The sequence below is a fragment of the Carcharodon carcharias genome (genome assembly GCF_017639515.1).
Source record: "Carcharodon carcharias isolate sCarCar2 chromosome 38 unlocalized genomic scaffold, sCarCar2.pri SUPER_38_unloc_2, whole genome shotgun sequence".
Lineage (NCBI taxonomy): Eukaryota > Metazoa > Chordata > Chondrichthyes > Lamniformes > Lamnidae > Carcharodon > Carcharodon carcharias.
The window spans coordinates 2,421,195-2,448,777 of record NW_024470786.1 but is presented as its reverse complement, the minus strand read 5'-3'; the positions used below and the strand labels follow the sequence as shown (position 1 = coordinate 2,448,777).

Here is a 27,583-nt window from a genome sequence, read left to right as displayed (position 1 = left end):
CCCATGACAGGTACAGCACAGGGTTAGATACAGAGTAAATCTCCCTCTACACTGTCCCCATCAAACACTCCCATGACAGGTACAGCATGGGGTAAGATACAGAGTAAAGCTCACTCTACACTGTCCCCATCAAACACTCCCAGGACAGATACAGCACGGGGTTAGATACAGAGTAAATCTCCCTCTACACTGTCCCCATCAAACACTCACATTTCAGGTACAGCACGGGGTTAGATACAGAGTAAATCTCCCTCTACACTGTCCCCATCAAACACTCCCAGGACAGGTACAGCACGGGGTTACATACAGATTAAATCTCCCTCTACACCGTCCCCATCAAACATTCCCAGGACAGGTACTGCACGGACTTAGATACAGAGTAAAGCTCCTTCTTCACCGTACCCATCAAACTCTCCCAGGACAGGTACAACACGGGGTTAGAAACAGAGTAACGCTCCCTCTAAACTGTCCCCATCAAACACTCCCAGGACAGGTACAACACAGGGATAGATACAGAGTAAATCTCCCTCTACACTGTCCCCAACAAACACTCCCAGGACAGGTACAGCACGGGGTTAGATACAGAGTAAATCTTCATCTACACTGTCCCCAACAAACAATCCCAGAACAGGTACAGCACGGGTTTCGATACAGAGTAAATCTCCCTCTACACTCTCCCCGTCAAACAATCAAAGGACAGGTACAGAACCGCGTTAGCTACAGATTAAAGCTGCCTCTACACTCTCCCCATCAAACACTCCCAGGACAGGTACAGCACGGGGTTAGATACAGAGTAAAGTTCCCTCTACACTGTCCCCATCAAACACTCCCAGGACAGGTACAGCACTGGGTTAGATACAGAGTAAATCTCCCTCTACACTGTCCCCATCAAACAATCCCAGGACAGGTACAGCATTGGGTTAGATACAGAGTACAGCTCCCTCTAAACTGTCCCATCAAACGCTCCCAGAGCAGGTCAAGCACAGGGTTAAATATAAATTACCCTCTACACCATCCCCATGAAACTCTCCCAGGATAGGCACTGCCCGGTGTTAGATACAGTGTAAAGCTCCCTCTACTCTGTCCCCATCAAACACTCCCAGGACAGGTACAGCACGGGGTTAGAGACAGAGTAAATCTCCCTCTAACCTGTCCCCATCAAACCCTCACAGGACAGGTACAGCACGGGGTTAGATACAGAGTAAATGTCCCTCTACACCGTCCCAATCAAACATTCCCAGGAGAGGTAAAGCACGGGGTTAGATACAGAGTAAATCTCCCTCTACACTGTCCCCATCAAACATTCCCAGGACAGGAAAGTTCGGGGTTAGATACAGAGTAAAGCTTTCTCTACACTCTCCCCATCAAACACTCCCAGGACTGGTACAGCACGGGGTTAGATATAGAGTAAATCTCCCTCTACACTGTCCCCATCAAACACTCCCAGGACTGGTACAGCACGGGGTTAGATACAGAGTAAATCTCCCTCTACACTGTCCCCATCAAACACTCCCAGGACAGGTACAGCACGGGGTTAGATACAGAATAAATCTCCCTCTACACTCTCCCCATGAAACACTCCCTGGACAGTTACAGCACCGGGTTAGATACATAGTAAAGTTCCCTCTACACTGTCCCAAACAAATATTCCCAGGACAGGTACAGCACGGGGTTAGATACAGAGTAAATCTCCCTCTACACTGTCCCCATCAAACATTCCCAGGACAGGAACAGCACGGGGTTAGATACAGAGTAAATCTCCCTCTACACTGTCCCCATCAAACACTCCCAGGACAGGTACAGCACGGGGTTAGATACAGAGTAAAGTTCCCTCTACACCGTCCCCATCAAACACTTCCAGAGCAGGTCAAGCACAGGGTTAAATATAAATTACCTTCTACACCATCCCCATCAAACACTCCCAGGACAGGTACAGCACGGGGTTAGTTACAGAGTAAATCTCCCTCAACACTGTCCCCATCAAACACTCCCAGGACAGGTACAGCACGGGGTTAGATACAGAGTAAAGTTCCCTCTACTCTGTCCCAATCAAACATTCCCAGGACAGGTACAGCACAGGGTTAGATACAGAGTAAATCTCCCTCTACACTGTCCCCATCAAACATTCCCAGGACAGGAACAGCACGGGGTTAGATACAGAGTAAAGCTCTCTCTACACTCTCCCCATCAAACACTCCCAGGACAGGTACAGCACGGGGTTAGATACAGAGCAAAGTTCCCTCTACACTGTCCCCTTCAAATATTCCCAGGACAGGTACAGCACTGGGTTAGATACAGAATAAATCTCCCTCTACACCCTCCCCATCAAACCCTCCCAGGACAGGTACAGCACGGGGTTAGATACAGAGTAAATCTCCCTCTACACTGTCCCCATCAAACATTCCCAGGACATGTACAGCACGGGGTTAGATACAGAGTAAATCTCCCTCTACACTATCCCCATCAAACACTCCCAGGACAGGTACAGCACGGGATTAGATACAGAATAAATCTCCCTCTACACTCTCCCCATGAAACACTCCCTGGACAGTTACAGCACGGGGTTAGATACAGAGTAAATCTCCCTCTACACTATCCCCATCAAACACTCCCAGGACAGGTACAGCACGGGATTAGATACAGAATAAATCTCCCTCTACACTCTCCCCATGAAACATTCCCAGGACAGGTACAGCACGGGGTGAGATACAGAGTAAATCTCCCTCTACACTGTCCCCATCAAACACTCCCAGGACAGGTACAGCACGGGGTTAGATACAGAGTAAATCTCCCTCTACACTGTCCCCATCAAACACTCCCAGGACAGGTACAGCACGGGGTTAGATACCGAGGATTGCAGCAAAAGTGAGTGCGACAGGGTAACTGTATGGATTCAGGTGAATGGTTCCAGGGACAAGGAGCTTCAGTTCCGTGGGTTGATTGGAGAAGTTGGGACTATTCTCCTCGGAGAAGAGAAGGTCGAGTGGAGCTTTGATCGAGGTGTTCAAAATCACGAGGGATCTGTGACAGAGCGGATCAGGAGCAACTGCTCCCATTGTTGCAAACATCGAGAAGCCGAGGGACAATTTTTGAAGGCGATGGGTATAAGGAGCGATGGAGACAGTAGGAGAATCTTGTTCGTGCATCGAGGGGTTAGTACCTGGAATGCACTGCCTTAGAGTGTGGGGGAGGGAAGGTCAATCGAGGGGTTAGGATCTGGAATGCGCTACTGGGAAGAAGGCAAGGGATGGGTGTGGGGGTTGGGGTGCGGAGCGCGAGTTGAATTGTCCTGGCAGGGAGTTAGCACAGGAAGAGGGGGCCGAACTCTCCACCTCACGCCTCTGGTTCCCTCTCTCCACAGCCCCTGCGACCACTGAAGGCTGCGGCCTATACATCCCAGCCAGTGTTAACCAGCCAAGAGATCCAGACCATATTCTTCAAGGTCCCGGAGCTCTGCGACATCCACAGGGATTTCTACTCCAGGCTGAAGGAGCGTATCCAGGACGCGGACGATTCCAGACCCATCGCTGACCTCTTCCAGCAACTGGTAAGGGGCAACCTTGCGGGGAGAGGGGCATTCTCACCATCACTAGGCCTGGGGCTTTCCTGTCGGAGGGTCAGTACTGAGGGAGAGCCGCACTGTCAGAGGGTCAGTGCTGAGGGAGAGCCGCACTGTCGGAGGGTCAGTACTGAGGGAGAGCCACACGGTCGGAGGGTCAGTGTTGAGGGAGAGCCGCACTGTCGGAGGGTCAGCGCTGAGGGAGAGCCGCACTGTCGGAGGGTCAGTGTTGAGGGAGAGCCGCACTGTCGGAGGGTCAGTGTTGAGGGAGAGCCGCACTGTCGGAGGGTCAGTACTGAGGGAGAGCCGCACTGTCGGAGGGTCAGTGCTGAGGGAGAGCCGCACTGTCGGAGTGTCAGTACTGAGGGAGAGCCGCACTGTTAGAGGGTCAGTAATGAGGGAGAGCCGCACTGTCGGAGGGTCAGTACTGAGGGTGTGCCGCACTGTCGGAGGGTCAGCACTGAGGGAGCGCCGCACTATCGGAGGGTCAATACTGAGGGAGTGCCGCACTGTCGGAGGATCAGTACTGAGTGGGTGCTGCACTATCAGAGGGTCAGTAGTGAGGGAGCGTCGCACTGTCTGAGGGTCAGTAGTGAGGGAGCGCGGCACAGTCTGAGGGTCAGTACTGAGGGAGCGCCGCACTGTCAAAGGGTCAATACTGAGGGAGAGCCGCACTGTCGGAGGGTTAGTACTGAGGGAGCGCGGCACTGTTGGAGGGTTAGTACTGAGGGACTGCCGCACTGTCGGAGGGTCAGTGCTGAGGGAGTGCCGCACTGTCGGAGGGTCAGTTAGAGGAGACACTGTTAGAGGAGACACTGTTAGAGGAGACACAGTTAGAGGAGACACTGTTAGAGGAGACACAGTTAGAGGAGACACTGTTAGAGGAGACAGTGTTAGAGGTGACACTGTTAGAGGAGACACTATTAGAGGAGAGATTATTAGAGTAGACACTGTTAGAGGAGATACTGTTAGAGGAGACTCTGTTAGAGGAGACACTGTTAGAGGAGACACTGTTAGAGTGACACTGTTAGAGGTGACTGTCAGAGGAGACACTGTTAGAGGAGACAATGTTAGGGGAGACACTGTTAGAGGTGACACTGTAAGAGTGACACACTTAGAGGTGACACTGTTAGGGGAGACACTGTTAGAGGAGAACAAAAACAGAATTACCTGGAAAAACTCAGCAGGTCTGGCATGCTGCCAGACCTGCTGAGTTTTTCCAGGTAATTCTGTTTTTGTTTTGGATTTCCAGCATCCGCAGTTTTTTTGTTTTTTTCACTGTTAGAGGAGACACTGTTAGAGGTGTCTCTGTTAGAGAGACACTGTTAGAGGTGACACTGTTAGAGTGACCACACTTAGAGGTGACACGGTTAGAGGAGACACTGTTAGAGGTGACACTTTCAAAGGAGACACTATCAGAGGAGACACTGTTAGAGGTGTCTCTGTTAGAGGAGACACTGTTAGAGGTGACACTGTTAGAGGTGACACTGTTAGAGGAGACACTGTTAGAGGTGACACTGTCAGAGGAGACACTGTTAGAGGAGAAAATGTTAGGGGAGACATTGTTAGAGGTGACACTGTTAGAGGTGACACTGTCAGAGGAGACACTGTTAGAGGTGTCCCTTTTAGAGGAGACACTGTTAGAGGTGACACTGTTAGAGTGACATTCTTAGAGGTGACACTGTTAGCGGATACACTTTTAGAGGTGACACTGTTAGAGGAGACACTGTTAGAGGAGACACTGTTAGAAGTGACACTGTTAGAGGTGACACTGTTAGAGGTGACACTGTTAGAGAAGACACTGTTAGAGGTGTCTCTGTTAGAGGAGACACTGTTAGAGGTGATACTGTTAGAGGTGTCACTTTTAGAGGTGACACTGTCTGAGGAGATACTGTTAGGGGAGATGCTGTTAGAGGAGACACTGTTAGGGGAGTTGCTGTTAGAGGAGACATTGTTCGGGGAGATGCTGTTAGAGGAAATACTGTTAGAGGTGACAAAGTTAGAGGAGACACTGTTAGAGGAGACACTGTTAGCGGAGATACTGTTAGCGGTGACACATTTAGAGGTGACACTGTTAGAGGAGACACTGTTAGAAGTGACACTGTTGTTGGTGATACTGTCAGAGGAGACACTGTTAGAGGTGACACTGTTAAAGGTGACACTGTTAGAGGTGATACTGTTAGTGGAGACACTGTTAGATGTGACACTGTTGGAGGTGACACTGTTAGAGGTGATACTGTTAGCGGAGATACTGTCAGAGGTGGCACTGTTAGAAGTGACACTGTTAGAGGTGACACTGTTAGAGGAGACACTCGTAGAGTTGACACTGTCAGAGGAGACATTGTTAGGGGAGACACTGGTAGAGGAGACACTGTTAGATGTGACACTGGTGGAGGTGACACTGTTAGGGGAGACACTGTTAGAGGTGACACTGTTAGAGGTGACACTGTTAGAAGAGACACTGTTAGAGGTGACACTGTTAGCGGAGACACTGTTAGAGGAGACACTGTTAGAAGTGACACTGTTAGTGGAGACACTGTTAGGGGAGATGCTGTTAGAGGACACACTATTAGAGGTGACACTGTTAGATGTGACACTGTTAGAGGTGTCTCTGTTAGAGGAGACACTTTTAGATGTGACACTGGTGGAGGTGACAATGTTAGGGGAGACACTGTTAGAGGTGACACTGTTAGAGGTGACACTGTTAGCGGAGACACTGTTAGATGTGACACTGTTAGAGGTGTCTCTGTTAGAGGAGACACTGTTAGAGGTGATACTGTTAAAGTTGACACAGTAAGAGGAGAATCTGTTAGAGGAGACACTGTTAGAGGTGACACTGTTAGGGGAAATACTGTTTGAAGTGACACGGTTAGAGGTGACAATGTCTGAGGAGATACTGTTAGGGGAGATGCTGTTAGAGGAGACATTGTTAGGAGAGATGCTGCTAGAGAAGACACTGTTAGGGGAGATGCTGTTAGAGGAGACATTGTTCGGGGAGATGCTGTTAGAGGAGATACTGTTAGAGGTGACAAAGTTAGAGGTGACACTGTTAGAGGAGACACTGTTAGCGGAGATGCTGTAAGAGGTGACACTGTTAGAGGTGACACTGTCAGAGGAGACACTGTTAGCGGTGACACATTTAGAGGTGACACTGTTAGAGGAGACACTGTTAGAAGTGACACTGTTGGTGGTGATACTGTCAGAGGAGACACTGTTAGAGGTGACACTGTTAAAGGTGACACTGTTAGAGGTGATACTGTTAGCGGAGACACTGTTAGATGTGACACTGTTGGAGGTGACACTGTTAGAGGTGGTACTGTTAGCGGAGATACTGTCAGAGGTGGCACTGTTAGAGGTGACACTGTAAGAGGTGACACTGTTAGAGGAGACACTCTTAAGAGTTGACACTGTCAGAGGAGACATTGTTAGGGGAGACACTGTTAGAGGAGACACTGTTAGATGTGACACTGTTAGAGGTGACACTGTTAGGGGAGACACTGTTAGAGGAGACACTGTTAGAGGTGACACTGTTAGAGGTGGCACTGTTAGAAGTGACACTGTTAGAGGGGACACTGTTAGAGGAGACACTGTTAGAGGTAACACTGTCAGAGGAGACACTGTTAGAGGTGATACTGTTAGCGGAGACACTGTTAGAGGAGACAGTGTTAGAAGTGACACTGTTAGAGGTGACACTGTTAGATGTGACACTGTTAGATGTGACACTGTTAGAAGGGACACTGTTAGTGGAGACACGGTTAGGGGAGATGCTGTTAGATGTGAAACTGTTAGAGCTGAGAAAGTTAGAGTTGACACTTTTAGAGGTGATACTGTCAGAGGTGACACTGTTAGAGGTGATATTGTTAGTGGAGACACTGTTAGCGGAGACACTGTTAGATGTGACACTGTTAGAGGTGACACTGTTAGAGTTGACACTGTTAGAGGTGACACTGTTAGAGGTGTCACTGTTAGAGGTGACACTGTTAGCGGAGACACTGTTAGGAGAGATGCTGTTAGATGTGACACTGTTAGAGGTGATACTGCTAGTGGAGACACTGTTAGGAGAGATGCTGTTAGAGGAGACACTGTTAGAGGTGACACTGTTAGAGGTGACACTGTTAGAGGAGACACTGTTAGGGGTGACAATGTTAGAGGTGTCACTGTTAGAGGTGACACTGTTAGCGGAGACAATGTTAGGAGAGATGCTGTTATATGTAATACTGTTAGAGGTGACACTGCCAGAGGTGACACTGTTAGAGCAGACACTGTTAGGAGAGATGCTATTAGAGGAGACACCGTTAGCGGAGACACTGTTAGAGATGACATTGTTAGAGGTGATACTGTTAGCGGAGACACTGTTAGAGGTGACACTGTTAGAAGTGACACTGTTAGGGGAGACACTGTTAGAGGAGACACTGTTAGAGGTAACACTGTTAGAGGAGACACTGTTAGGGGAGACACTGTTAGAGGAGACACTGTTAGAGGTGATACTGTTAGAAGTGACAGTGTTAGGGGAGACACTGTTACAGTTGACACTGTTAGAGGTGTCACTGTTAGAGGTGACACTGTTAGCGGAGACAATGTTAGGAGAGATGGTGTTAGATGTAATACTGTTATAAGTGACACTGTCAGAGGTGACACTGTTAGAGGTGTCACTGTTAGAGTTGATACTGTTAGCGGAGACACTGTTGGGAGAGATGCTGTTAGAGGAGACACTGTTAAAGGTGACACTGTTAGAGGAGACACTGTTAGAGCAGACACTGTTAGGAGAGATGCTATTAGAGGAGACACTGTTAAAGGTGACACTGTTAGAGGTGACACTGTTAGAAGTGACAGTGTTAGGGGAGACACTGTTAGAGGTGACACTGTTAGAGGTGACACTGTTAGTGGTGACACTGTTAGAGGAGACTCTGTTAGAGGATTCACTGTTAGAGGTGATACTGTTAGAGGAGACACTGTTAGAGGTGACACTGTTAGAAGTGACACTGTTAGCGGAGACACTGTTAGGGGAGATGCTGTTAGATGTGACATTGTTAGAGGTGACAGTGTTAGAAGTGACACTGTTAGGGGAGACACTGTTAGAGGTGAAAAAGTTAGAGTTGACACTGTTAGATGTGATACTGTTAGAGTTGACACTGTTAGAGGTGATACTGTTAGAGGAGACACTGTTAGAAGTGAGACTGTTAGCGGAGACACTGTTAGGGGAGATGCTGTTAGATGTGACATTGTTAGAGGTGACACTGTTAGAAGTGACACTGTTAGCGGAGACACTGTTAGCGGAGACACTGTTAGAGGAGACACTGTTAGAGGTGACAAAGTTAGAGTTGACACTGTTAGAGGTGATACTGTTAGAGTTGACACTGTTAGAGGTGATACTGTTAGCGGAGACACTGTTAGAGGAGACACTGTTAGAGGTGACACTGTTAAAGGTGACACTGTTAGAGGTGATACTGTTAGCGTAGACACTGTTAGATGTGACACTGTTGGAGGTGACACTGTTAGAGGTGATACTGTTAGCGGAGATACTGTCAGAGGTGGCACTGTTAGAAGTGACACTGTTAGAGGTGACATGTTAGAGGAGACACTCGTAGAGTTGACACTGTCAGAGGAGACATTGTTAGGGCAGACACTGTTAGAGGAGACACTGTTAGATGTGACACTGGTGGAGGTGACACTGTTAGGGGAGACACTGTTAGAGGTGACACTGTTAGAGGTGACACTGTTAGAGGAGACACTGTTAGAGGTGACACTGTTAGCAGAGACACTGTTAAAGGAGACACTGTTAGAAGTGACACTGTTAGTGGAGACACTGTTAGGGGAGATGCTGTTAGAGGAGACACTGTTAGAGGTGACACTGTTAGATGTGACACTGTTAGAGGTGTCTCTGTTAGAGGAGACACTGTTAGAAGTGATACTGTTAAAGTTGACACAGTTAGAGGAGAAGCTGTTAGAGGAGACAATGTTAGAGGTGACATTGTTAGAAGTGTCACTGTTAGAGGGGACACTGTTAGGGGAAATACTGTTTGAAGTGACACGGTTAGAGGTGACAATGTCTGAGGAGATACTGTTAGGAGAGATGCTGTTAAAGGAGGCATTGTTAGGAGAGATGCTGCTAGAGAAGAAACTGTTAGGGGAGATGCTGTTAGAGGAGACATTGTTCGGGGAGATGCTGTTAGAGGAGATACTGTTAGAGGTGACAAAGTTAGAGGTGACACTGTTAGAGGAGACACTGTTAGCGGTGACACATTTAGAGGTGACACTGTTAGAGGAGACACTGTTAGAAGTGACACAGTTGGTGGTGATACTGTCAGAGGAGACACTGTTAGAGGTGACACTGTTAAAGGTGACAATGTTAGAGGTGATACTGTTAGCAGAGACACTGTTAGATGTAACACTGTTGGAGGTGACACTGTTAGAGGTGGTACTGTTAGTGGAGATACTGTCAGAGGTGGCACTGTTAGAGGTGACACTGTAAGAGGTGACACTGTTAGAGGAGACACTCTTAAGAGTTGACACTGTCAGAGGAGACATTGTTAGGGGAGACACTGTTAGAGGAGACACTGTTAGATGTGACACTGTTAGAGGTGACACTGTTAGGGGAGACACTGTTAGAGGAGACACTGTTAGAGGTGACACTGTTAGAGGTGGCACTGTTAGAAGTGAAACTGTTAGAGGGGTCACTGTTAGAGGAGACACTGTTAGAGGTGACACTGTCAGAGGAGACACTGTTAGAGGTGATACTGCTAGCGGAGACACTGTTAGAGGAGACAGTGTTAGAAGTGACACTGTTAGTGGAGACACTGTTAGGGGAGATGCTGTTAGAGGAGACACGGTTAGAGGTGACACTGTTAGATGTGACAATGTTAGAGGTGACACTGTCAGAGGAGACACTGTTAGAGGTGATACTGCTAGCGGACACACTGTTAGAGGAGACAGTGTTAGAAGTGACACTGTTAGTGGAGACACTGTTAGGGGAGATGCTGTTAGAGGAGACACGGTTAGAGGTGACACTGTTAGATGTGACACTGTTAGAGGTGACACTGTTAGAAGGGACACTGTTAGTGGAGACACGGTTAGGGGAGATGCTGTCAGATGTGACACTGTTAGAGGTGACACTGTTAGAGTTGACACTGTTAGAGGTGATAATGTTAGCGGAGACACTGTTAGAGGAGACAATTTTAGAAGTGACACTGTTAGCGGAGACACTGTTAGGGGAGATGCTGTTAGATGTGACACTGTTAGAGGTGACACTGTTAGAAGTGATACTGTTAGCGGAGACACTGTTAGAGGAGACACTGTTAGAAGTGACACTGTTAGCGGAGACACTGTTAGGGGAGATGCTGTTAGATGTGATATTGTTAGAGGTGACACTGTTAGAAGTGACACTGTCAGGGGAGAGACTGTTAGAGGTGACACTGTTAGAGGTGACTCTGTTAGAGTTGACACTGTTAGAGGAGACATTGTTAGAGGTGACAAAGTTAGAGTTGACACTGTTAGAGGTGATACTGTTAGAGTTGAAAATGTTAGAGGTGATATTGTTAGCGAAGACACTGTTAGAGGTGACACTGTTAGAAGTGATACTGTTAGCGGAGACACTGTTAGAGGAGACACTGTTAGAAGTGACACTGTTAGCGGAGACACTGTTAGGGGAGACACTGTTAGAGGTGAAAAAGTTAGAGTTGACACTGTTAGATGTGATACTGTTAGAGTTGACACTGTTAGAGGTGATACTGTTAGAGGAGACACTGTTAGAAGTGAGACTGTTAGCGGAGACACTGTTAGGGGAGATGCTGTTAGATGTGACATTGTTAGAGGTGACACTGTTAGAAGTGACACTGTTAGCGGAGACACTGTTAGCGGAGACACTGTTAGAGGAGACACTGTTAGAGGTGACAAAGTTAGAGTTGACACTGTTAGAGGTGATACTGTTAGAGTTGACACTGTTAGAGGTGATACTGTTAGCGGAGACACTGTTAGAGGAGACACTGTTAGGGGAGATGCTGTTAGATGTGACATTGTTAGAGGTGACACTGTTAGAAGTGACACTGTTAGCGGAGACACTGTTAGCGGAGACACTGTTAGAGGAGACACTGTTAGAGGTGACAAAGTTAGAGTTGACACTGTTAGAGGTGATACTGTTAGAGTTGACACTGTTAGAGGTGATACTGTTAGCGGAGACACTGTCAGAGGAGACACTGTTAGAGGTGATACTGCTAGCGGAGACACTGTTAGAGGAGACAGTGTTAGAAGTGACACTGTTAGTGGAGACACTGTTAGGGGAGATGCTGTTAGAGGAGACACGGTTAGAGGTGACACTGTTAGATGTGACAATGTTAGAGGTGACACTGTCAGAGGAGACACTGTTAGAGGTGATACTGCTAGCGGCGACACTGTTAGAGGAGACAGTGTTAGAAGTGACACTGTTAGTGGAGACACTGTTAGGGGAGATGCTGTTAGAGGAGACACGGTTAGAGGTGACACTGTTAGATGTGACACTGTTAGAGGTGACACTGTTAGAAGGGACACTGTTAGTGGAGACACGGTTAGGGGAGATGCTGTCAGATGTGACACTGTTAGAGGTGACACTGTTAGAGTTGACACTGTTAGAGGTGATAATGTTAGCGGAGACACTGTTAGAGGAGACAATTTTAGAAGTGACACTGTTAGCGGAGACACTGTTAGGGGAGATGCTGTTAGATGTGACACTGTTAGAGGTGACACTGTTAGAAGTGATACTGTTAGCGGAGACACTGTTAGAGGAGACACTGTTAGAAGTGACACTGTTAGCGGAGACACTGTTAGGGGAGATGCTGTTAGATTTGATATTGTTAGAGGTGACACTGTTAGAAGTGACACTGTCAGGGGAGAGACTGTTAGAGGTGACACTGTTAGAGGTGACACTGTTAGAGTTGACACTGTTAGAGGAGACATTGTTAGAGGTGACAAAGTTAGAGTTGACACTGTTAGAGGTGATACTGTTAGAGTTGAAAATGTTAGAGGTGATATTGTTAGCGAAGACACTGTTAGAGGTGACACTGTTAGAAGTGATACTGTTAGCCGAGACACTGTTAGAGGAGACACTGTTAGAAGTGACACTGTTAGCGGAGACACTGTTAGGGGAGATGCTGTTAGATGTGATATTGTTAGAGGTGACACTGTTAGAAGTGACACTGTCAGGGGAGAGACTGTTAGAGGTGACACTGTTAGAGGTGACACTGTTAGTGTTGACACTGTTAGAGGAGACATTGTTAGAGGTGACAAAGTTAGAGTTGACACTGTTAGAGGTGATACTGTTAGAGTTGAAAATGTTAGAGGTGATATTGTTAGCGAAGACACTGTTAGAGGTGACACTGTTAGAAGTGATACTGTTATCGGAGACACTGTTAGAGGAGACACTGTTAGAAGTGACACTGTTAGCGGAGACACTGTTAGGGGAGACACTGTTAGAGGTGAAAAAGTTAGAGTTGACACTGTTAGATGTGATACTGTTAGAGTTGACACTGTTAGAGGTGATACTGTTAGCGGAGACACTGTTAGGGGAGATGCTGTTAGATGTGACATTGTTAGAGGTGACACTGTTAGATTTGACACTGTTAGCGGAGACACTGTTAGAGAAGACACTGTTAGAGGTGACAAAGTTAGAGTTGACACTGTTTGAGGTGATATTGTTAGAGGAGACACTGTTAGAAGTGACACTGTTAGCGGAGACACTGTTAGGGGAGATGCTGTTAGATGTGACATTGTTAGAGGTGACACTGTTAGAAGTGACACTGTTAGGGGAGACACTGTTAGAGTTGACACTCTTAGCAGAGACACTTTTAGCGGAGACACTTTTAGCGGAGACACTTTTAGAGGAGACACTGTTAGAGGTGACAAAGTTAGAGTTGACAGTGTTAGAGGTGATACTGTTAGAGTTGACACTGTTAGAGGTGATACTGTTAGCGGAGACACTGTTAGAGGAGACACTGTTAGAGTTGACAAAGTTAGAGTTGACACTGTTAGAGGTGATACTGTCAAAGGTGACACTGTTAGAGGTGATATTGTTAGTGGAGACACTGTTAACGGAGACACTGTTAGATGTGACACTGTTAGAGGTGACACTGTTAGAGTTGACACTGTTAGAAGTGACACTGTTATAGGTGTCACTGTTAGAGGTGACACTGTTAGCGGAGACACTGTTAGGAGAAATGCTGTTAGATGTGACACTGTTAGAGGTGATACTGCTAGCGGAGACAATGTAAGGAGAGATGCTGTTAGAGGAGACACTGTTAGAGGTGATAATGTTAGCGGAGACACTGTTAGAGGAGACACTGTTAGAGCTGACAAAGTTAGAGTTGACACTTTTAGAGGTGATACTGTCAGAGGTGACACTGTTAGAGGTGATATTGTTAGCGGAGACACTGTTAGCGGAGACACTGTTAGATGTGACACTGTTAGAGGTGACACTGTTAGAGTTGACACTGTTAGAGGAGACACTGTTAGAGGTGACAAAGTTAGAGTTGACACTGTTAGAGGTGATACTGTTAGAGTTGAAAATGTTAGAGGTGATATTGTTAGCGAAGACACTGTTAGAGGTGACACTGTTAGAAGTGATACTGTTAGCGGAGACACTGTTAGAGGAGACACTGTTAGAAGTGACACTGTTAGCGGAGACACTGTTAGGGGAGACACTGTTAGAGGTGAAAAAGTTAGAGTTGACACTGTTAGATGTGATACTGTTAGAGTTGACACTGTTAGAGGTGATACTGTTAGCGGAGACACTGTTAGAGGAGACACTGTTAGAGGTGAAAAAGTTAGAGTTGACACTGTTAGATGTGATACTTTTAGAGTTGACACTGTTAGAGGTGATACTGTTAGCGGAGACACTGTTAGAGGAGACACTGTTAGAGGTGACAAAGTTAGATTTGACACTGTTAGAGGTGATACTGTTAGAGGAGACACTGTTAGAAGTGAGACTGTTAGCGGAGACACTGTTAGGGGAGATGCTGTTAGATGTGACATTGTTAGAGGTGACACTGTTAGATTTGACACTGTTAGCGGAGACACTGTTAGAGAAGACACTGTTAGAGGTGACAAAGTTAGAGTTGACACTGTTAGAGGTGATATTGTTAGAGGAGACACTGTTAGAAGTGACACTGTTAGCGGAGACACTGTTAGGGGAGATGCTGTTAGATGTGACATTGTTAGAGGTGACACTGTTAGAAGTGACACTGTTAGGGGAGACACTGTTAGAGTTGACACTCTTAGCAGAGACACTTTTAGCGGAGACACTTTTAGCGGAGACACTTTTAGAGGAGACACTGTTAGAGGTGACAAAGTTAGAGTTGACAGTGTTAGAGGTGATACTGTTAGAGTTGACACTGTTAGAGGTGATACTGTTAGCGGAGACACTGTTAGAGGAGACACTGTTAGAGTTGACAAAGTTAGAGTTGACACTGTTAGAGGTGATACTGTCAAAGGTGACACTGTTAGAGGTGATATTGTTAGTGGAGACACTGTTAACGGAGACACTGTTAGATGTGACACTGTTAGAGGTGACACTGTTAGAGTTGACACTGTTAGAGGTGACACTGTTAGAGGTGTCACTGTTAGAGGTGACACTGTTAGCGGAGACACTGTTAGGAGAGATGCTGTTAGATGTGACACTGTTAGAGGTGATACTGCTAGCGGAGACAATGTAAGGAGAGATGCTGTTAGAGGAGACACTGTTAGAGGTGATAATGTTAGCGGAGACACTGTTAGAGGAGACACTGTTAGAGCTGACAAAGTTAGAGTTGACACTTTTAGAGGTGATACTGTCAGAGGTGACACTGTTAGAGGTGATATTGTTAGCGGAGACACTGTTATCGGAGACACTGTTAGATGTGAAACTGTTAGAGGTGACACTGTTAGAGTTGACACTGTTAGAGGTGACACTGTTGGAGGTGTCACTGTTAGAGGTGACACTGTTAGTGGAGACACTGTTAGGAGAGATGCTATTAGAGGAGACACTGTTAGAGGTGACACTGTTAGAGGTGACACTGTTAGAGGAGACACCGTTAGAGGTGACACTGTTAGAGGTGTCACTGTTAGAGGTGACACTGTTAGCGGAGACAATGTTAGGAGAGATGCTGTTAGATGTAATACTGTTAGAGGTGACACTGTCAGAGGTGACACTGTTAGAGCAGACACTGTTAGGAGAGATGCTATTAGAGGAGACACTGTTAGCGGAGACACTGTTAGAGATGACATTGTTAGAAGTGACACTGTTAGGGGAGACACTGTTAGAGGAGACACTGTTAGAGGTGACACTGTTAGAAGTGACACTGTTAGGGGAGACACTGTTAGAGGAGACACTGTTAGAGGTAACACTGTTAGAGGAGACAATGTTAGAGGTGATACTGTTAGAGGAGACGCTGTTAGAGCTGACACTGTTAGAAGTGACACTGTTAGCGGAGACACTGTTAGAGGTGACACTGTTAGAAGTGACAGTGTTAGGGGAGACACTGTTACAGGTGACACTGTTAGAGGTGTCACTGTTAGAGGTGACACTGTTAGCGGAGACAATGTTAGGAGAGATGCTGTTAGATGTAATAATGTTAGAGGTGACACTGTCAGAGGTGACACTGTTAGAGGTGTCACTGTTAGAGTTGATATTGTTAGCGGAGACAATGTTGGGAGAGATGCTGTTAGAGGAGACATTGTTAAAGGTGACACTGTTAGAGGAGACACAGTTAGAGCAGACACTGTTAGGAGAGATGCTATTAGAGGAGACACTGTTAGCGGAGACACTGTTAGAGGTGACACTGTTAGAGGTGACACTGTTAGAGGAGCACTGTTAGAGGTGACACATTTAGAGGAGACACTGTTAGAGGAGACTCTGTTAGAGATGACATTGTTAGAGGTGATACTGTTAGCGGAGACACTGTTAGAGCTGACACTGTTAGAAGTGACACTGTTAGCGGAGACACTGTTAGAGGTGACACTGTTAGAAGTGACAGTGTTGGGGAGACACGTTTACAGGTGACACTGTTAGAGGTGACACTGTTAGAGGTGACACTGTTAGAGGAGACTCTGTTAGAGGAGTCACTGTTAGAGGTGACACTGTTAGAAGTGACACTGTTAGCGGAGACACTGTTAGGGGAGATGCTGTTAGATGTGACATTGTTAGAGATGACAGTTTTAGAAGTGACACTGTTAGGGGAGACACTGTTAGAGGTGAAAAAGTTAGAGTTGACACTGTTAGATGTGATACTGTTAGCGGAGACACTGTTAGAGGAGACACTGTTAGAGGTGACAAAGTCAGAGTTGACACTGTTAGAGGTGATACTGTTAGAAGAGACACTGTTAGAAGTGACACTGTTAGCGGAGAAAATGTTAGCGGAAATGCAGTTAGATGTGACATTGTTAGAGGTGACACTGTTAGAAGTGACACTGTTAGCGGAGACAATGTTAGCGGAGACACTGTTAGAGGAGACACTGTTAGAGGTGACAAAGTTAGAGTTGACACTGTTAGAGATGATACTGTTAGAGTTGACACTGTTAGAGGTGATACTGTTAACGGAGACACTGTTAGAGGAGACACTGTTAGAGGTGACAAAGTTAGAGTTGACACTGTTAGAGGTGATATTGTTAGAGGAGTCACTGTTAGAAGTGACACTGTTAGCGGAGACACTGTTAGAGGAGACAGTGTTAGAAGTGACACTGTTAGTGGAGACACTGTTAGGGGAGATGCTGTTAGAGGAGACACTTTTAGAAGTGACACTGTTAGCAGAGACACTGTTAGGGGAGATGCTGTTAGATGTGACACTGTTAGAGGTGACACTGTTAGAGGTGACACTGTTAGAGGAGACACTTTTAGAAGTGACACTGTTAGCGGAGACATTGTTAGGGGAGATGCTGTTAGATGTGACACTGTTAGAGGTGACACTGTTAGAATTGATACTGTTAGCGGAGACACTGTTAGAGGAGACACTGTTAGAAGTGACACTGTTAGCGGAGACACTGTAAGGGGAGATGCTGTTAGATGTGACATTGTTAGAGGTGACACTGTTAGAAGTGACACTGTTAGGGGAGACACTGTTAGAGGTGACACTGTAAGAGGTGACACTGTTAGAGTTGACACTGTTAGAGGAGACACTGTTAGAGGTGACAAAGTTAGAGTTGACACTGTTAGAGGTGATAACGTTAGATTTGAAACTGTTAGAGGTGATATTGTTAGTGAAGACACTGTTCGAGGTGACACTGTTAGAAGTGATACTGTTATCGGAGACACTGTTAGAGGAGACACTGTTAGAAGTGACACTGTTAGCGGAGACACTGTTAGGGGAGACACTGTTAGAGGTGAAAAAGTTAGAGTTGACACTGTTAGATGTGATACTGTTAGAGTTGACACTGTTAGAGGTGATACTGTTAGCGGAGACACTGTTAGAGGAGACACTGTTAGAGGTGACAAAGTTAGAGTTGACACTGTTAGAGGTGATACTGTTAGAGGAGACACTGTTAGAAGTGAGACTGTTAGCGGGGACACTGTTAGGGGAGATGCTGTTAGATGTGACATTGTTAGAGGTGACACTGTTAGAAGTGACACTGTTAGCGGAGACACTGTTAGCGGAGACACTGTTAGAGGAGACACTGTTAGAGGTGAAAAAGTTAGAGTTGACACTGTTAGAGGTGATACTGTTAGAGTTGACACTGTTAGAGGTGATACTGTTAGCGGAGACACTGTTAGAGGAGACACTGTTAGAGGTGACAAAGTTAGATTTGACACTGTTAGAGGTGATATTGTTAGAGGAGACACTGTTAGAAGTGACACTGTTAGCGGAGACACTGTTAGGGGAGATGCTGTTAGATGTGACATTGTTAGCCGTGACACTGTTAGAAGTGACACTGTTAGGGGAGACACTGTTAGAGGTGACACTGTTAGAGTTGACACTGTTAGCAGAGACACTTTTAGCGGAGACACTTTTAGCAGAGACACTTTTAGAGGAGACACTGTTAGAGGTGACAAAGTTAGAGTTGACACTGTTAGAGGTGATACTGTTAGAGGAGACACTGTAAGAAGTGAGACTGTTAGCGGAGACACTGTTAGGGGAGATGCTGTTAGATGTGACATTGTTAGAGGTGACACTGTTAGAAGTGACACTGTTAGCGGAGACACTGTTAGCGGAGACACTGTTAGAGGAGACACTGTTAGAGTTGACAAAGTTAGAGTTGACACTGTTAGAGGTGATACTGTCAAAGGTGACACTGTTAGAGGTGATATTGTTAGCGGAGACACTGTTAACGGAGACACTGTTAGATGTGACACTGTTAGAGGTGACAGTGTTAGAGTTGACACTGTTAGAGGTGACACTGTTAGAGGTGTCACTGTTAGAGGTGAAACTGTTAGCGGAGACACTGTTAGGAGAGATGCTGTTAGATGTGACACTGTTAGAGGTGATACTGCCAGCGGAGACAATGTTAGGAGAGATGCTGTTAGAGGAGACACTGTTAGAGGTGATAATGTTAGCGGAGACACTGTTAGAGGAGACACTGTTAGATGTGACACTGTTAGAGGTGACACTGTTAGAGTTGACACTGTTAGAGGTGACACTGTTAGAGGTGTCACTGTTAGAGGTGACACTGTTAGTGGAGACACTGTTAGGAGAGATGCTGTTAAATGTGACACTGTTAGAGGTGATACTGCAAGTGGAGACAATGTTAGGAGAGATGCTGTTAGATGTAATACAGTTACAGGTGACACTGTCAGAGGTGACACTGTTAGAGGTGTCGCTGTTAGAGTTGATACTGTTAGCGGAGACACTGTTGGGAGAGATGCTGTTAGAGGAGACACTGTTAAAGGTGACACTGTTAGAGGAGACACTGTTAGAGCAGACACTGTTAGGAGAGATGCTATTAGAGGAGACACTGTTAGCGGAGACACTGTTAGAGGTGACACTGTAAGAGGTGACACTGTTAGAGTTGACACTGTTAGAGGAGACACTGTTAGAGGTGACAAAGTTAGAGTTGACACTGTTAGAGGTGATAACGTTAGATTTGAAACAGTTAGAGGTGATATTGTTAGTGAAGACACTGTTAGAGGTGACACTGTTAGAAGTGATACTGTTAGCGGAGACACTGTTAGAGGAGACACTGTTAGAAGTGACACTGTTAGCGGAGACACTGTTAGAGGAGACACCGTTAGAGTTGACAAAGTTAGAGTTGACACTGTTAGATGTGATACTGTTAGAGTTGACACTGTTAGAGGTGATACTGTTAGCGGAGACACTGTTAGAGGAGACACTGTTAGAGGTGACAAAGTTAGATTTGACACTGTTAGAGGTGATATTGTTAGAGGTGACACTGTTAGAAGTGACACTGTTAGCGGAGACACTGTTAGGGGAGATGCTGTTAGATGTGACATTGTTAGCGGTGACACTGTTAGAAGTGACACTGTTAGGGGAGACAATGTTAGAGGTGACACTGTTAGAGTGGACACTGTTAGCAGAGACACTTTTAGCGGAGACACTTTTAGCAGAGACACTTTTAGAGGAGACACTGATAGAGGTGACAAAGTTAGAGTTGACACTGTTAGAGGTGATACTGTTAGAGGAGACACTGTTGGAAGTGAGACTGTTAGCGGAGACACTGTTAGGGGAGATGCTGTTAGATGTGACATTGTTAGAGGTGACACTGTTAGAAGTGACACTGTTAGCGGAGACACTGTTAGCGGAGACACTGTTAGAGGAGACACTGTTAGAGTTGACAAAGTTAGAGTTGACACTGTTAGAGATGATACTGTCAAAGGTGACACTGTTAGAGGTGATATTGTTAGCGGAGACACTGTTAACGGAGACACTGTTAGATGTGACACTGTTAGAGGTGACAGTGTTAGAGTTGACACTGTTAGAGGTGACACTGTTAGAGGTGTCACTGTTAGAGGTGAAACTGTTAGCGGAGACACTGTTAGGAGAGATGCTGTTAGATGTTACACTGTTAGAGGTGATACTGCCAGCGGAGACAATGTTAGGAGAGATGCTGTTAGAGGAGACACTGTTAGAGGTGATAATGTTAGCGGAGACACTGTTAGAGGAGACACTGTTAGAGCTGACAAAGTTAGAGTTGACACTTTTAGAGGTGATACTGTCAGAGGTGACACTGTTAGAGGTGATATTGTTAGCGGAGACACTGTTAGCGGAGACACTGTTAGATGTGACACTGTTAGAGGTGACACTGTTAGAGTTGACACTGTTAGAGGTGACACTGTTAGAGGTGTCACTGTTAGAGGTGACACTGTTAGCGGAGACACTGTTAGGAGAGATGCTGTTAAATGTGACACTGTTAGAGGTGATACTGCAAGTGGAGACACTCTTAGGAGAGATGCTGTTAGAGGAGACACTGTTAGAGGTGACACGGTTAGAGGTTACACTGTTAGAGGTGACACTGTTAGAGGAGACACTGTTAGAGGTGACACTGTTAGAGGTGTCGCTGTTAGAGTTGATACTGTTAGCGGAGACACTGTTGGGAGAGATGCTGTTAGAGGAGACACTGTTAAAGGTGACACTGTTAGAGGAGACACTGTTAGAGCAGACACTGTTAGGAGAGATGCTATTAGAGGAGACACTGTTAGCGGAGACACTGTTAGAGGTGACACTGTTAGAGGTGACTGTTAGAGGAGACACTTTTAGAAGTGACACTGTTAGCGGAGACACTGTTAGGGGAGATGCTGTTAGATGCGACATTGTTAGAGGTGACACTGTTAGAAGTGACACTGTTAGCGGAGACACTGTTAGCGGAGACACTGTTAGAGGAGACACTGTTAGAGGTGACAAAGTTAGAGTTGACACTGTTAGAGGTGATACTGTTAGAGTTGACACTGTTAGAGGTGATACTGTTAGCGGAGACACTGTTAGAGGAGACATTGTTAGAGGTGACACTGTTAGAAGTGACACTGTTAGCGGAGACACTGTTAGCGGAAACACTGTTAGAGGAGAGACTGTTAGAGGTGACAAAGTTAGAGTTGATACTGTTAGAGGTGATACTGTTAGAGTTGACACTGTTAGAGGTGATACTGTTAGCGGAGACACTGTTAGAGGAGACACTGTTAGAGGTGACACTGTTAAAGGTGACACTGTTAGAGGTGATACTGTTAGCGGAGATACTGTCAGAGGTGGCACTGTTAGAAGTGACACTGTTAGAGGTGACACTGTTAGAGGAGACACTTTTAGAAGTGACACTGTTAGCGGAGACACTGTTAGGGGAGATGCTGTTAGATGTGACATTGTTAGAGGTGACACTGTTAGAAGTGACACTGTTAGCGGAGACACTGTTAGCGGAGACACTGTTAGAGGAGACACTGTTAGAGGTGACAAAGTTAGAGTTGACACTGTTAGAGGTGACAAAGTTAGAGTTGACACTGTTTGAGGTGATACTGTTAGCGGAGACACTGTTAGAGGAGACACTTTTAGAGGTGACACTGTTAAATGTGACACTGTTAGAGGTGATACTGTTAGCGGAGACACTGTTAGATGTGACACTGTTGGAGGTGACACTGTTAGAGGTGATACTGTTAGCGGAGATACTGTCAGATGTGGCACTGTTAGAAGTGACACTGTTAGAGGTGACACTGTTAGAGGAGACACTCGTAGAGTTGACACTGTCAGAGGAGACATTGTTAGGGGAGACACTGTTAGAGGAGACACTGTTAGATGTGACACTGGTGGAGGTGACACTGTTAGGGGAGACACTGTTAGAGGTGACACTGTTAGAGGTGACACTGTTAGGGGAGATGCTGTTAGAGCAGACAGTATTAGAGGTGACACTGTTAGATGTGACACTGTTAGAGGTGTGTCTGTTAGAGGAGACACTGTTAGAGGTGATACTGTTAAAGTTGACACAGTTAGAGGAGAAGCTGTTAGAGGAGACACTGTTAGAGGTGACATTGTTAGAAGTGTCACTGTTAGAGGTGACACTGTTAGCGGAGACAATGTTAGGAGAGATGCTCTTAGATGTAATACTGTTAGAGGTGACACTGTTAGCGGAGACACTGTTAGAGATGACATTGTTAGAGGTGATACTGTTAGCGGAGACACTGTTAGAGGTGACACTTTTAGAAGTGACACTGTTAGGGAAGACACTGTTAGAGGAGACACAGTTAGAGGTAACACTGTTAGAGGAGACACTGTTAGGGGAGACACTGTTAGAAATGACATTGTTAGAGGTGATGCTGTTAGCGGAGACACTGTTAGAAGTGACAATGTTAGAAGTGACACTGTTAGGGGAGACACTGTTAGAGGAGACACTGTTAGAGGTAACACTGTTAGAGGAGACACTGTTAGGGGAGACACTGTTAGAGGAGACACTGTTAGAGGTGATACTGTTAGCGGAGACGCTGTTAGAGCTGACACTGTTAGAAGTGCCACTGTTAGCGGAGACACTGTTAGAGGTGACACTGTTAGAAGTGACAGTGTTAGGGAAGACACTGTTAGCGGAGACAATGTTAGGAGAGATGCTGTTAGATGTAATACTGTTAGAGGTGACACTGTCAGAGGTGACACTGTTAGAGGTGTCGCTGTTAGAGTTGATACTGTTAGCGGAGACACTGTTGGGAGAGATGCTGTTAGAGGAGACACTGTTAAAGGTGACACTGTTAGAGGAGACACTGTTATTGCAGACACTGTTAGGAGAGATGCTATTAGAGGAGACACTGTTAGCGGAGACACTGTTAGAGGTGACACTGTTAGAGGTGACACTGTTAGAGGAGACACTGTTAGAAGAGACACTGTTAGAGGTGACACTGTTAGAAGAGACACTGTTAGAGGTGACACTGTTAGCGGAGACACTGTTAGAGGAGACACTGTTAGAAGTGACACTGTTAGTGGAGACACTGTTAGGGGAGATGCTGTTAGAGGAGACACTGTTAGAGGTGACACTGTTAGATGTGACACTGTTAGAGGTGTCTCTGTTAGAGGAGACACTGTTAGAGGTGATACTGTTAAAGTTGACACAGTTAGAGGAGAAGCTGTTAGAGGAGACACTGTTAGAGGTGACACTGTTAGCGGAGACAATGTTAGGAGAGATGCTGTTAGATGTAATACTGTTAGAGGTGACACTGTCAGAGGTGACACTGTTAGAGCAGACACTGTTAGGAGAGATGCTATTAGAGGAGACACTGTTAGCGGAGACACTGTTAGAGATGACATTGTTAGAGGTGATACTGTTAGCGGAGACACTTTTAGAGGTGACACTTTTAGAAGTGACATTGTTAGGGGAGACACTGTTAGAGGAGACACAGTTAGAGGTAACACTGTTAGAGGAGACACTGTTAGGGGAGACACTGTTAGAAATGACATTGTTAGAGGTGATGCTGTTAGCGGAGACACTGTTAGAGGTGACAATGTTAGAAGTGACACTGTTAGGGGAGACACTGTTAGAGGAGACACTGTTAGAGGTAACACTGTTAGAGGAGACACTGTTAGGGGAGACACTGTTAGAGGAGACACTGTTAGAGGTGATACTGTTAGCGGAGACGCTGTTAGAGCTGACACTGTTAGAAGTGCCACTGTTAGCGGAGACACTGTTAGAGGTGACACTGTTAGAAGTGACAGTGTTAGGGGAGACACTGTTAGCGGAGACAATGTTAGGAGAGATGCTGTTAGATGTAATACTGTTAGAGGTGACACTGTCAGAGGTGACACTGTTAGAGGTGTCGCTGTTAGAGTTGATACTGTTAGCGGAGACACTGTTGGGAGAGATGCTGTTAGAGGAGACACTGTTAAAGGTGACACTGTTAGAGGAGACACTGTTAGAGCAGACAATGTTAGGAGAGATGCTATTAGAGGAGACACTGTTAGCGGAGACACTGTTAGAGGTGACACTGTTAGAGGTGACACTGTTAGAGGAGACACTTTTAGAAGTGACACTGTTAGCGGAGACACTGTTAGGGGAGATGTTGTTAGATGTGACATTGTTAGAGGTGACACTGTTAGAAGTGACACTGTTAGCGGAGACACTGTTAGCGGAGACACTGTTAGAGGAGACACTGTTAGAGGTGACAAAGTTAGAGTTGACACTGTTAGAGGTGATACTGTTAGAGTTGACACTGTTAGAGGTGATACTGTTAGCGGAGACACTGTTAGAGGAGACACTGTTAGAGGTGACACTGTTAAAGGTGACACTGTTAGAGGTGATACTGTTAGCGGAGACACTGTTAGATGTGACACTGTTGGAGGTAACACTGTTAGAGGTGATACTGTTAGCGGAGATACTGTCAGAGGTGGCACTGTTAGAAGTGACACTGTTAGAGGTGACACTGTTAGAGGAGACACTCGTAGAGTTGACACTGTCAGAGGAGACATTGTTAGGGCAGACACTGTTAGAGGAGACACTGTTAGATGTGACACTGGTGGAGGTGACACTGTTAGGGGAGACACTGTTAGAGGTGACACTGTTAGCGGAGACACTGTTAGAGGAGACACTGTTAGAAGTGACACTGTTAGTGGAGACACTGTTAGGGGAGATGCTGTTAGAGGAGACACTATTAGAGGTGACACTGTTAGATGTGACACTGGTAGAGGTGTCTCTGTTAGAGGAGACACTGTTAGAGGAGAAGCTGTTAGAGGAGACAATGTTAGGAGAGATGCTGTTAGATGTAATACTGTTAGAGGTGACACTGTCAGAGGTGACACTGTTAGAGCAGACACTGTTAGGAGAGATGCTATTAGAGGAGACACTGTTAGCGGAGACACTGTTAGAGATGACATTGTTAGAGGTGATAGTGTTAGCGGAGACACTGTTAGAGGTGACACTGTTAGAAGTGACACTGTTAGGGGAGACACTGTTAGAGGAGACACTGTTAGAGGTAACACTGTTAGAGGAGACACTGTTAGGGGAGACACTGTTAGAGGAGACACTGTTAGAGGTGATGCTGTTAGCGGAGTCGCTGTTAGAGATGACACTGTTAGAAGTGCCACTGTTAGCGGAGACACTGTTAGAGGTGACACTGTTAGAAGTGACAGTGTTAGGGGAGACACTGTTACAGGTGACACTGTTAGAGGTGTCACTGTTAGAGGTGACACTGTTAGCGGAGACAATGTTAGGAGAGATGCTGTTAGATGTAATACTGTTAGAGGTGACACTGTCAGAGGTGACACTGTTAGAGGTGTCACTGTTAGAGTTGATACTGTTAGCGGAGACACTGTTGGGAGTGATGCTGTTAGAGGAGACACTGTTAAAGGTGACACTGTTAGAGGAGACACTGTTAGAGCAGACACTGTTAGGAGAGATGCTATTAGAGGAGACACTGTTAGCGGAGACACTGTTAGAGGTGACACTGTTAGAGGTGACACTGTTAGAGGAGACACTGTTAGAGGTGACACTATTAGAGGAGACAATGTTAGAGGAGTCTCTGTTAGAGATGACATTGTTAGAGGTGATACTGTTAGCGGAGACACTGTTAGAGCTGACACTGTTAGAAGTGACAATGTTAGCGGAGACACTGTTAGAGGTGACACTGTTAGAAGTGACAGTGTTAGGGGAGACACTGTTACAGGTGACAATGTTAGAGGTGACACTGTTAGAGGTGACACTGTTAGAGGAGACTCTGTTAGAGGAGTCACTGTTAGAGGTGACACTGTTAGAGTAGACACTGTTAGAGGTGACACTGTTTGAAGTGATACTGTTAGCGGAGACACGGTTAGAGGTGACACTGTTAGAGGTGACACTGTCAGAGGAGACACTGTTAGAGTTGTCACTGTTAGAGGTGACACTGTTAGAGGAGACACTGTTAGAGGTGACACTGTTAGAGGAGACACTGTCAGAGGAGACACTGTTAGATATGTCTCTGTTAGAGGAGAAACTGTTAGAGGTGACACTATTAGAGGTGACACTGTTAGAGGAGACACTGTTAGAGGTGACACTGTTAGAGGTGTCTCTTTTAGAGGAGACACTGTTAGAGGAGACACTTGTTAGAGGAGACACTGTTAGAGGTGATGCTGTTAGCGGAGACGCTGTTAGAGATGACACTGTTAGAAGTGACACTGTTAGCGGAGACACTGTTAGAGGTGACACTGTTAGAAGTGACAGTGTTAGGGGAGACACTGTTAAAGGTGACACTGTTAGAGGTGTCACTGTTAGAGGTGACACTGTTAGCGGAGACAATGTTAGGAGAGATGCTGTTAGATGTAATACTGTTAGAGGTGACACTGTCAGAGGTGACACTGTTAGAGCAGACACTGTTAGGAGAGATGCTATTAGAGGAGACACTGTTAGCGGAGACACTGTTAGAGATGACATTGTTAGAGGTGATACTGTTAGCGGAGACACTTTTAGAGGTGACACTTTTAGAAGTGACATTGTTAGGGGAGACACTGTTAGAGGAGACACAGTTAGAGGTAACACTGTTAGAGGAGACACTGTTAGGGGAGACACTGTTAGAAATGACATTGTTAGAGGTGATGCTGTTAGCGGAGACACTGTTAGAGGTGACAATGTTAGAAGTGACACTGTTAGGGGAGACACTGTTAGAGGAGACACTGTTAGAGGTAACACTGTTAGAGGAGACACTGTTAGGGGAGACACTGTTAGAGGAGACACTGTTAGAGGTGATACTGTTAGCGGAGACGCTGTTAGAGCTGACACTGTTAGAAGTGCCACTGTTAGCGGAGACACTGTTAGAGGTGACACTGTTAGAAGTGACAGTGTTAGGGGAGACACTGTTAGCGGAGACAATGTTAGGAGAGATGCTGTTAGATGTAATACTGTTAGAGGTGACACTGTCAGAGGTGACACTGTTAGAGGTGTCGCTGTTAGAGTTGATACTGTTAGCGGAGACACTGTTGGGAGAGATGCTGTTAGAGGAGACACTGTTAAAGGTGACACTGTTAGAGGAGACACTGTTAGAGCAGACAATGTTAGGAGAGATGCTATTAGAGGAGACACTGTTAGCGGAGACACTGTTAGAGGTGACACTGTTAGAGGTGACACTGTTAGAGGAGACACTTTTAGAAGTGACACTGTTAGCGGAGACACTGTTAGGGGAGATGTTGTTAGATGTGACATTGTTAGAGG

The 27,583-nt window shown here is 46.0% G+C and overlaps 1 protein-coding gene across 1 annotated transcript in view; it reads left to right on the top strand.

Moving 5' to 3' along the window:
* LOC121274781 (active breakpoint cluster region-related protein-like) overlaps positions 1-27,583 on the top strand; it is a 171,292-nt gene that overhangs the window by 12,131 nt on the left and 131,578 nt on the right. Inside the window, exon 4 of the mRNA XM_041182131.1 lies at positions 3,362-3,547. Coding sequence (XP_041038065.1) covers positions 3,362-3,547 — 186 coding nt within the window. The remainder of the gene's footprint in view (positions 1-3,361; positions 3,548-27,583) is intronic.